We start from the raw sequence: 12,482 nt of genomic DNA on the forward strand, positions 1-12,482 counted from the left end.
AAATTCAGCTGGTAAGTTTTCATTAAAACAAACAAACAAATACACAGAAGTGCTCATTGTACTAGAGCAGGTCAAGTACAAATGCTTCACAGACCACAATACAAAATGTTTTTTAAAAACCCTCCAGTTTTAACTACTGTAACAGAAAAGAAAAGGTGGTTTATGTCAAATCAATGATTTTCCCAATGTTACATCACATAATTTCCAACAGATACCACCTGCACAACTTCCACATGTCCCATCAGTACACACACACACACACACAAAACCTCCCACTTAACAATTACACAATGCAAATTATTAAAAATGATTAATTTATTAAATTAAGAAAATTGAGCTCCTCTTTTCTTCAACACTTCAGGAATCGCAGATTATTGTGAAAATGTATTCCAGTTTGTAAGTTGTAAAGTCCACCATCAGCATGCAATATTAAACTTGAAAGCTTGCATGCTTACGGTATTTACTGGCCTAAAAGATGTTTTAAAATATTTCCAGTTATTTCAACAATTTAACCACCCCTTTTGCAACATTTTAGGCTTAAAATATAGATTTAGATAAGCAACATTTGAGTTTGAGCATTAAAATGGGAGAAAAAAAACATGAAAAAGCAAACCATCAGTCAAATATAAATCCCACTGTAGTCGAGGGAATGTGCATTTGGACAGCGCCTGTAACCAAACACATCTGAAAGAGCAATATAAATGATGGACGATGAAAGGAAGTGACGTCACAGCGCTCTCCAGGAGCATAAAACCAGCACTCTGCTTTGAGGAGACGTTCAGGATTAACAGTAATTCCTTTCAGCACATCTTTAATGCCCACTGAAGTTCACACACATCACATACCCGCTGATCTTATGAACACTTACAAACCAACCACTGCATCCTTCCCATGATCCTCTCCACCTCACTTGTAACATACAGAAACCTTCGAAACACCTCGCAAAGACCCTTGAAATTAAACTTAAAACAACATTCAGTAAAGAAACATGACTGCTTTGTGTACTTCTCAATATGAAAACACAAAATGATCGTACACTGAAATTAATTTTTATACAAAAATACATGAACCTTCTTGACTTACTGGTTAAACTACATGGAAACTTTTGTAAGCTGATGATTTGCACCAGAAAAGCAACATCAGGTAAAAAAAAAGCACATTTGTCTTGTTCTAGTCACAAAATACCATATTTCAAATGTTCACAGTGTTATTAAGACAATATCTATATATGTAAACAAATACCAGTCTATATTCTCACAGATCTCTAAATGACAGTAATACACTTTTGTGAGTAAATGTTGTCTATCGTTCCCTTAAAATCTGATTACAGCATAAACTGAGTGAATAATGCGAGTTACATATGGTCCAGACATCAGCACACGTTTCCACACACGCAAATATATTTACACATACATACACATACACATACATCAATAACTGATGGCAATATGAATGAGCTGAGCGAGTTAATCTTATCATGGGTCAGTTTAAACGGCCAGTGGAACTAACTAGTGGTTTACCCATCAACACCTGACGTAACAGTTTAAAACCATACAGCGAATTAAAAAAACAAGTAAGAATTCACACATTAAATGAAAATTAGTCTCAACTTTTACTATGTTAAAACAATACCGAATGTAAAATAAATAAATAATTAAAATAAAAACTCTATCTCCTCTGGTCGTCTAGAGTGAAGTGAAGTGAAGTCTTCTATTCGGGCAGAATTCACAATATAGACATATAAGGCACTGGAAAATAAGCAGAGATTTATGCTTTGAGCCTTTTTCAACAAGATAACGACTGCATTTATAATAACAAAAGACATTAAGATGATATTTAGAACAAATTCACACATCTGAAATATACAACAAAAATAATACAAAACAAAAAAATTAAACAAGTAAATAAATATCACACGTTTGAAACAAAACAAAAACACAATAAAACCAAAGCAAAAAAACTAAATGCAACAAAATCAAAGAAAAGCAAAAAAGCAAAAAAAAAAAGCAAAAAAACTAATGAAATTAAAATAAAACACAAAAGCAAAACAACAAAATTAAACCAGTAAATAAATATCTCACTTTTGAAACAAAACAAAAACACAATAAAACCAAAGCAAAAAAAAACTAAATGCAACAAAATAAAAGAAAAGCAAAAAAAAAAAACACATTAAAACAAAAAAAACTAATGAAATTAAAATAAAACACAAAAGCAAAACAACAAACTTAAAACGGACTAAAAAATAAAATTAAAAACAAATAAAATTAAAACAAAACTTGAAAAAAACAAAAAAAAACAAAGCAAAACTAATTAAGACAAAGCAAAAAAAAACAAATTAAATAAAAACAAAAATACTAAGCACAACAACAAAGAAAAAGCCAAACAAATAGAAAACACAACATAAAACAAAACCAAGATGAAAGCAAAACAAAAAGAAAACAAACAAAGGCTAGAATACGCTACACGACTTTTGCCCCATTTTCCCCCGATTTACTGAAATCTGTTCAGATTTGAAAAGTCGTGTAGTGTTTTCCAGCCTTGAGTAAATAACTGATGGCATGCATCTGTGTGTGATCAGTAAACTGCTGCTGACCTGAACCCGGTGCTGAGGGCATTCAGCTCACTGGATCACAGCTGATGTTCTCCTTCCCCCTCCTGTCTGCGGCAGGCTGGCTCCCCAAAACCTTCTTCTGCATTTAAACACGGTAACACTCATTACACACAGTTTATGCACTTACACATGAACTCTTTCACACACTGAATGCTGCAATGTTTTTATAGCACAGCCCCTTTAAACTACTTTGCTGCCTCACTTTGTAGCTGCCAGTAGACTGAACTAAAGGACACACAGCTGCACTTGGAGAGATGCCACCATCACCTTTGATTACTTATGTGTTATCATCTGAAGCAGAGATAGGGATCTGACCTTGATAAGCCCACCGAAGGAGCGCGAGCGCATGTGTTTTTTACTGGTAGGAGTCGTGTTCTCATTCACAGGAGTGCCAGGAGTCGACTGCTTGCCAAGCTGAAACGATTAACAGCGACACAATCATCACAGCAGAAATTAGATTAGAGAATAACTATAAAATTACACTTTTTTTTTTTTAATGAATCACAAAATAAATAACAAAAATGCACACTAAGAGAATTTTTTTTAAATTCTATATCTACTGTAATATGTTAATAATGCTTATCGCAACAGAGTCAACAGTAACTTATAAATTACACTAATTATAGCTAAAAATGCATGCAGTGTATTATTGTAGTGTCAATAATAAGAATAAAAATAGTAATAGTAATAATAATAATAATGGCATGATTTAGCTTTTTTAAAATAAAATAATTATAGTTAAATGAACAGTAAAATATTTTTTAAAAAGCCAACTCAAGCGGTCTGTTGTAATTAGTATATTAATAAAAAATAAAATTGGGTTTAAAAAAAACAACAATGTAATTATTGTAAAAATGAATGGCAACATAATTAAAAAGCTACCTAAAGAGGTCTGTTGCTATTAAAATAATAATAATAAAACAATTTATATTTGTCGTTTTTGTAAAAACAAAAAAAAAAAACCCATGAACCCATGAAAGGACGCAGTGTGCCGTCACCTGTCGGATGAGTTTTTTCTTCTTGGCGGAGTTTGGCATGTGATGGGTGACGTGTCGATAGAGCTCTCGGAGCGCCTCTTCAGTGTGACTGTCCGAGTCTGACCGCACTCGTGCTGCGCTCCTCTTACACGCCGACATGAACGGAGAACCGCTGACTGACAGCAGCTCCAGATCATCCTGACAGCACACACAAGAGCATGACCACACTCGTGGATAAAGCAGTCAATGAAGAACCAACACGCATGCCACAGACCTTGGAGTGAATCATGCTGGTGTCTGCGAACTGAAGTCTCGCATGTTCCCTCAGATACACCGGTGCCTTTGCAAAGGAGAAGAAAACAGACACGGATTTGACTCGACAATCAGAGAGACAAAAGCTCCTAAACATGCTTTAAATGTTTAAAGAAGATAATGTCATGTGAGTGTTGTTACTGGTAACTAAAACTATTACAAATCATTTTTAAAAACAAAGCTGAAACAAATCAAAATATAAATATTAGATGAAAAAACCTAAACTTGAAAAACTTGAAATGAAAATTAGAAACGTTTCCTTAGAAACTAACTGAAATATGTTTAAGCTAAAGTAGTAAAATTATTAAAATAAAACATTAAAATTAAAATAAAGCTAAATATAAATTAAAAAATATATATACAAAAGTACATAAAATTACAAATGTTTCTTTGGCAAGTAATTGAAATAAAAAAGTTGAAGTACTAAATTCACTAAAACTAAAGCTGAAATAAAAATAAAGCCAAAAATATTTTTTTCTTTTTTTTTTAAACATAAAAATGACAAAAGCACATTACAAAATTAGAAATGTTAGGTTAAATGTTAGTAACTGAAATAAAAAAGTTGAAGTTCTAAAATTAAAACTAAACTAAAGCTGAAATAAAAATAAAGCTAAACAAATATATTTAAAAAAAATTATATATATATATATATATATATACTGTATATATAAACACACACACATAAAAAACCTTCATAAAAATGGCAAAAGCACATAAAATTAGAAGTGTTTCTTTGGGAAGTAATTGAAAATAAAATAATAAAATTATATATATGAATGTTAAAGTACTAAATTTACTAAAACACTGAAATAAAAATTAAATATAAATATTTACATAAAAATATATACAAATGACAAAACTACAAAATCGACAAAGGTCAAATTAAAAACTGAAAGCAAAGCTTATTCAAAAATATGAATAAATACTATAAAAGCAAACAGATAATACTAAAAGAACACTGTGCCACGTTGATATGATGTTGTTTTCCATCTCATCAGTATGTGCAGATAAAAAGTGTCATGGGAAAAGTACCCGAAAGATCTTCTGTGAGTGTTTGATGAGAAACGCCATGCCGCTGTTCAGTTTCTTCAGGTTCTCCTGAAGGTCAGTGGCATTCATCTGAAGAAAGCAGCACATCACACATGAAACATGATGCCTGAACCAACATAAAAACTGAAAATCTAAAACCAAAAAGATCTCAATTATACCAAAATAGCACGTTTAACAATTAAACAGAGAGGAAGAAGGAATGGCGCACGTTGTTGGGCCAGATGACGTGGGGGGCGAACATGAGCGCGAGGTTGTGCGCAGACATCCTGTTCTTGTGCTGTTGTTTGGCAGTGTGGTAGAGCAGGTCCAGCAGCAGCTTGAGCAGGCTTCGGTTAGCGGTGGGCAGCAGCATCAGCAGCAGCTGCAGCGCCTCGATCTGACGCTCTTTATCCGGCAGACTCGTCTTACTGCCGTGATCGTCGAACAGGCTGAGCTCTGTCCAGACACAGGTGCAGAGTGATTATGAGCAGTCAGTGATGGGCAGGATGGGTGAGGTTTGGACTGATCAGATACACTTGTGATCTTCAGGTGAGCGTGCAGGTGCCGCTGGGTCAGCAGGGGCTCGGGCAGCTCTCCCAGGAAGCTCTTGAGGAGCGTGGCCACATCGTTGGGATGGAAGTCACCGGAGGAGAAGGCGATGTCGGCGCCGCTGTTGAGCTGCTCTCTCAGCGTCTGCTGTCTCAGGCTGTTACCAGGAACCCGAAACAGACCCTCCACATGCAGATCTGCAGGACAACAACCAGCTCTTCATAGCTTACTTTGCATACATTCATGTTATTCATTCAAAACAGACAAAATATAGTTGATGTTAAAAAAAAATTGTGCATTTAAATACAGTCACATTTACCCTTGTTTGGCAACATTTGGCGAGCAAAATTCAGTCATTTCAACAGAAATCCATGCAATCAGGAAATTTGACGTGATATTAATAATAATCATGATAATGTCAAAAACAACGACAGTAATAAGCATGTTTTTTAATAAATCACACATTATAAATAATAAATATGATGATATTAAATCTCACCAATTATAGCACAAAGGTATGTAGTGTAGCGCTAATATAATAATAGTAATGATAATGATAACAATAATGGCATGATATATTTTATTTTAAATAATCACAAAAATATAGCAAAAATGTACATAGTGTAGTATTATCATAGTGTTAATAATAATAATAATGGCATGATATATATTTCTTTTAAATAATCAAAAAAACTATAGCAAAAAATGTACAGTGTATTATCATCGTGTTAATAATAACAACAACAATAATAATAATGGCATATATATATATATATATAATTTTTTTTAAATAAACAAAAAAAATTAAATTCAAATAAAAGTTAATTCAATAGGAATATGTACAATCAGGAAAGTACAGAAAATAATTATAGTGAAAATCTACAGTAACTAGGGCTGCACGATTTGGGGAAAAAATCTAATTGAAATTTTTCCGGTTAAAAAATTGCGACTGTGGTTTAAAACGCGATTTTTAAAACAAACAAACAACATTTTTTAAAAACATCAGGTTTATTGTGCTCGTCTGTAGGGCTGCACAATATGGCCTAAAACGTTGTGCTTGTATATCAATATGACTCAAAATAATTATTTTGATTATTATTATTATTAATAAATAAAGACATTAAACAAAATGAGATATTATATAAAGATATTATAAAGTACTTGATTATTGTAATAAAACGATTTCATTATAACAACAAAATTGAATATAATAGTAACAATAATAATTACTATTTTATTTTACAGAAAATCCACACAATCAGGAATTCAGCATCAGGATGAAGACAGTCGCGTGAATTGCAGCGTTGACCCACAGAAAGCTGCTGGTTGAAGGGGACTTTCAATGTGAGCTGTGCTTCGTTCAATTAACCTTTTTTTGCCTGCAAAATTTTGCCGTAATTTTGTTAACAGGACTGCACTTCAAGTGTCTAAATACTTTTGGGGGCCTCTGTATTTAATTAGTCATTAGGAGTCATTAAAGAGTCACTAAGGGTCCTAGAAGCGCTGTATATCTGAAACTCACTTTTGCTGAGGAACACGATGAGTTGATAAATCTGAGCTATTCCTTCCTCTGTGAGAGGCATGCCGAACACAACACCTTTGTCTGGAGAAGAAAAGATGTAAACCAGTTAACAATTAAACATCTCTTCAGCAATAATGTAATTTTTCAACACATTCATTACATTTGATGTTATTACATTAAGCTTTCTAAAGACGATATTCCACTGACAGCCTTAGTTTGTAACAAATTAATTTTTCATATATATTTGCATATTTTTGCTTGCTCACTAGGAACCGGAAGTCAATATTCTCTGCATAAAAATGGTACTATATTTATTGTAAAAACTAAATAAATAATACATTTGATGTCAAAATATTTCTATTCACCTGTATAAGCGTAACATTACTTACTGTGAAGAAAAATACAACACTGTCAGTTTAATCAGAGTTCATTACAATTGGATTTAGTGGAATAAATTAAATAAACATATCATGAAATTATTAAATACATCATAAGATATTGCAACAAATCCATTTTGTATAATGTAACTTGAAAAATGTCTTGAAATTAAAAACCTCATGACAAAGTTAAATATACCTTGAAATAAAACGTAGCAGACAACAAAGTAAACATATCATGTAAAAAATATATTATGAAATAACTTTCATGTAAAAATGCCATATCTATATGACAAAGCATATTTTATGTCATTTTTCATTTCAAGGTACAAAAGTTTGGGGTCGGTAAGATTTCTTATGTTTCTGAAAGAAGTCTCTTCTGCTCACCAAGGCTGCATTTATTTAATCAAAAATACACTAAAACCTGTCACATTGTGAAAAATTATTACGATTTAAAATAAATGTTTTCTATGTGAATATCTGTAAAACTGTAATTTATTGCTGTGATGCGCAGCTGTATTTTCAGCATCATTACTCCAGTCTTCAGTGTCACATGATCCTTCAGAAATCATAATAATATGCTGATTTGCTGCTCAAGAAACATTTCTGATTATTATCAATGTTGAAAACAGTTGTGCTGCACAATATTTTTGTGGAAACCTTGATACATTTTTATTTCAGGATTTGATGAATATAAAGTTCAAATGAACAGCATTTATTTGAGATAGAAATCTTTGTAACAACTGAATTTATGTATATTAAAATGAATTTATTTTATATTTACAACTGAATTTATTCTATATCAGAGCCTTCATTTTATTTAGGAACCAAATACATTTGGTCACACAGAAACCAATCAGGTCCTGACTTTAGTTTCGCTCATTACTGTCGACTGCAATGACTCTAGAGCCGGCTAGTCAATAGCAAAACCCAACGGCAGGAAACTAACTTGAACAGCAATCGGTAAACTTCAGAGAACTTCCCAAAACAGATGACGTAATTCTCACACTGAAGGTTATTCAATAGTTTCTGTCAATAGCGTCTGAAATCTTCCCACAGAAGAATCACCGGCGCCTCCACAACAAGCTCAAAGGCATATCGACAACAGACTGGTGGTAAATATGTAGGAAGCATGAGGACGAATTAATGCCCACTGCAGGCTGAAACAGAGAAAGCAAAGGAAAAGGAATACACAGTCAATGGAAACTGGCTACAATTCCCAAAAACCCTCTGACCTTTGCGTTTGAGGAAGTTGAAAGAGCGGAAGAAGCCTCCGGCTGCAGTGGCGTTGGGCGTCTTGGGCTCCTCGTCTAGTAGCTGTGAGAATTCGGCCCCTGGGAGGTGGATGAGCTGCGTGATGTTGCTCAGCACCAGCTCGGTGAAGGCCTCGGGCCGCTCGTGACGCAGCTTCTCCACGAAGAAGTCAGGGTTGAAGATGATGGGCGGCCGGCCGTCACCACTGCCGCCCGTTTCCGACTCCTGACTGATCACAACATTGCACACCGTGCCCCTATATATGCACAAATACATGTGTTCCTGACATCATGCTCGTTTTATTGTTTAGCTACCTATCAGTTATATATATATATATATATATATATAAAAACATTGAACATGCAATTAAACATACAGTGACTTAAATAAAAATTTTCCATTATAAGAACATTTTTAATTTCTGAATTAAAATGTAACTTTTATATTTTTTGAGAGGCATAAAGTAAAAATGTCAGGGTGACATAACTGTACTTTTATCACAGTAAATAAAAAAATAAAATAAAGAATTGAATTCTTAAAAAAAAATGATTAAATGATTTGGCATAAACTCTTATTATTATTTCTTAAATATATATTTAAACAAAACTGCGTCACTTTTCATTAATACCTTTAATTAATGTAACTTTTGTCATGTGGTGCAACCAACCTGCAACAACAGGAAATGGCAGGAAATGTGAGTCAAAGTCAATAAATCTCTTAAAATATCCAATAATGTATATAAACTAAGCCATGGTTGGTTCAGGCTTAAAATGTCATGCGGTGCGACTCAAAAACTCAATATTTATTCATTAATAATTCATGATATTTGTAAAAAAAAAAAATTAAAAAAAAAAAAAAACCTTTCAAAATACACTGAAAAACATATTTTAAGAATTCGAAAATAATGACTAAGATGTGACACTCACATATATTCAGGATGTAAGAAAAATATGTTATTTCTTTTTACTTGACAATTACACCACATGACATCAAAATGAATCATTACTTTTCTTTAGTTTAGAAGAAACCAGAATACTGGTAAAAAATGTATAGCCTGAATGCACTGTAAGTCGCTTTGGATAAAAGCGTCTGCTAAATGCATACATTATTAATTAATTAATTAATGTGAAGAAAAACCTGTCAACTTAATACAAAATAAATATTTTCCTGATAATTATTTTAATAATTTGCTTTGTCGTCAGTGCAGTTATGGAGGGATTTAACAGAATACGTTAAATAAATAAATAATGAAATTAATTATGGAATATGCCATGGAATATTGAAATAAATAAAGTACAATGAAATGCATGCAGAAATAAGTCCTGAAATGCACTATTTTCAAGTCATCAAACTGAATGATTAAATATATAAATAATTTAATTATATAATACAACTTGTGTATACCATATATATATATATATTTTTTTTTTTAAATGTTATACACAAGATGTTATATCATATGATACAAACACTAAATTTTCCTCCTTTTCTGAAGGCCGTGAACCGTATATAAACAGTGTTGGGGGTAACGCATTACAAGTAACGCGAGTTACGCAATCAGATTACTTTTTTCAAGTAACTAGTAAAGTAACGCATTACTTTCCATAAAAAGTAACTAAGTAGCCTACCGTAATGAGTTACTTTATGGAGTAACGCAATATTGTAATTCATTACTTTTAAAAGTAACTTTCCCCAACACTGTATATGAACATATAATTTGTCATTGTATCTAGAAAAGACAGTGTTGGAAGTCTTGATTGCTTCGGAGCAAGTACAGAACAGAAGCGATTAGGTATTATTATGTATTTTGAGAATTTCAAAACATCAAAGACTCCACAATGACTGTAATCACATGGAATGAACTGTTGCTCTCTATACTCGGTCTTGTTCTGTTGTTGGCATTTCTCTGTACCAAGCATTAAGTTACCATGGTAAAACGCGTTGAAAACATGCAAGAAGCTTTCTGAATCCTGCTGTCAACTTGGATTCACTCTTAATGTGATGGCAACGAAAAGTATACATGGCAAACCCACAGTACTCTGATATTTATCATATTCTGGAAAAATCCCACATTCATTTCACCGCGGAATTTACACGCTTTTCTACGGTTCGTCAAATAATACCATAGTAACGTTACTTTGTATTTATGCCCATTCAAAGTTACCACAGAACGTTTTCTACCTCAGTGCTTCCACCCAACAACGTCTTTGCAGTTATTCAAACGTGTAAATATTTTACTGTATTTTCAGACTATATGTGTTTGGCTAACACGTCTGTAAATAAATATTAATTACCTTCTGTCTCGTTTATTTACATCGGTGTCTTTCTCCGCGGCCATCTTTCATCTTCCGTTTGAATCCGCCGCTGCTGAGGGGTTAGCCGCTGCTTGATCATGATTGGACAATGCAGGGAAAGTGGGAGGGGCTATGGGTTTGCTGAGCGCTGATTGGTCTATTCAAATGTTTCAGAGCTATACAGATCTGGGAACAGCCGTGAAGACGTCTTCTTTCTGCATGCAGGTTGTCATTTAAATCTGATTATATAAAAGGGACCCTTTAAATGTGTAATATTAATTTATATTTCAATATAAGTATTTCTTATTTTTTCATTGATGCTAAAATGTTAACACTGAATGTTGTCTGTTTAGAAAACAACTAGTAATCCAAGTAATTAGAAAAGGCTGCTTGCAGTGCCAAAACAAGTATTCAGCTCGCTCATTGTGCTATGATCAACATGAATTTAATACTTCATATGAGACATTGATCTCTTCATAAAAGGATTCAAAGTCTATAAATTGAGTCAAATTCAGGTGTGAAGTATAAGCGTTATGATTTAGATTTTTGAGCATTTATAGAAATACAATCAACACTTTTGTGCATAGCAGTCATGAATTTATTTGTTAACATAAAAAAAATCAATAAATAAACTTGAAAAGGTTGACAAAGCTTAAACATCTTGAAAAACACATGGAAAGTCCACATGGAATATGCATCATCTACTCAAAAATTTATAGTAGTCTATAAATTATATTTAATCTATCTATCTATCTATCTATCTATATCTATCTATATATATATATATATATAATTGCTGTTTTAAATCTGCTGCAAAATGCTGTTTTAAAAGTAGCTAAATGCAATGTTTGTCTTAGAAATAGACTACATTAACAGAAATCAGTAAAAATTAAAAGGATAAATAAATATACAGTGGGTACGGAAAGTATTCAGACCCCCTTCAATTTTTCACTCTTTGTTATATTGCAGCCATTTGCTAAAATCATTTAAGTTAATTTTTTTTCCTCATTAATGTACACACAGCACCCCATATTGACAGAAAAACACAGAATCGTTGACATTTTTGCAGATTTATTAAAAAAATTGAAGGGGGTCTGAATACTTTCCGTACCCACTGTAAATGTATTTATTTGGGAGAATGTAAAACATCATTAGTGAGAATCTAGCAAAAACTATTCCACTTTTGCAGTTTGTTACGTCAAATTCCACCAATTCCATAGTCTTTCCCTTCAGTGATATCGATTGTAAATTGTTGTGCATATACATATATTTTAAAGTAGTGTTTAAACACAATCTAAATAAATTTGATCTGACATGAATAATTTTTGTATATTTATAGGATTTTCACACATTCCGTTCTGTGGGAAACATACGTAATAGTGATATGATATAAGGTGTTAGTGCACTTAAAATGGTGTATTTAAAAATATATAATTGACAAACAAATTTAAAACTGAAAGAATCAAATTTTTAAGAGCCTTTTTTGTTGAATTGGCTTAAAGGGATAGTTCACCCCAAAATGAAAATGTGATGTTTATCTGCTTACCCCCAGGGCAT

The 12,482-nt window shown here is 32.7% G+C and overlaps 1 protein-coding gene across 1 annotated transcript; it reads right to left on the reverse strand.

Moving 5' to 3' along the window:
- Positions 1–1,672: 1,672 nt before the first annotated feature.
- LOC107679052 (rho GTPase-activating protein 19-like) lies at positions 1,673–10,996 on the reverse strand. Its single transcript, XM_016474468.1, has 11 exons — positions 10,926–10,996; positions 8,613–8,887; positions 7,001–7,081; positions 5,466–5,675; positions 5,159–5,385; positions 4,933–5,019; positions 3,863–3,928; positions 3,610–3,786; positions 2,927–3,025; positions 2,594–2,690; positions 1,673–1,748 (listed from the first exon to the last, which is right to left on the reverse strand). Exons 1-10 carry the CDS (start codon positions 10,967–10,969, stop codon positions 2,616–2,618), a joined length of 1,341 nt encoding a protein of 446 aa, XP_016329954.1. The 5' UTR covers positions 10,970–10,996; the 3' UTR covers positions 1,673–1,748; positions 2,594–2,615.
- Positions 10,997–12,482: the final 1,486 nt, after the last annotated feature.

Source organism: Sinocyclocheilus anshuiensis, unplaced genomic scaffold (genome assembly GCF_001515605.1).
Source record: "Sinocyclocheilus anshuiensis isolate Anshui unplaced genomic scaffold, SAMN03320099.WGS_v1.1 scaffold2020, whole genome shotgun sequence".
NCBI classification, from domain to species: Eukaryota; Metazoa; Chordata; class Actinopteri; order Cypriniformes; family Cyprinidae; genus Sinocyclocheilus; species Sinocyclocheilus anshuiensis.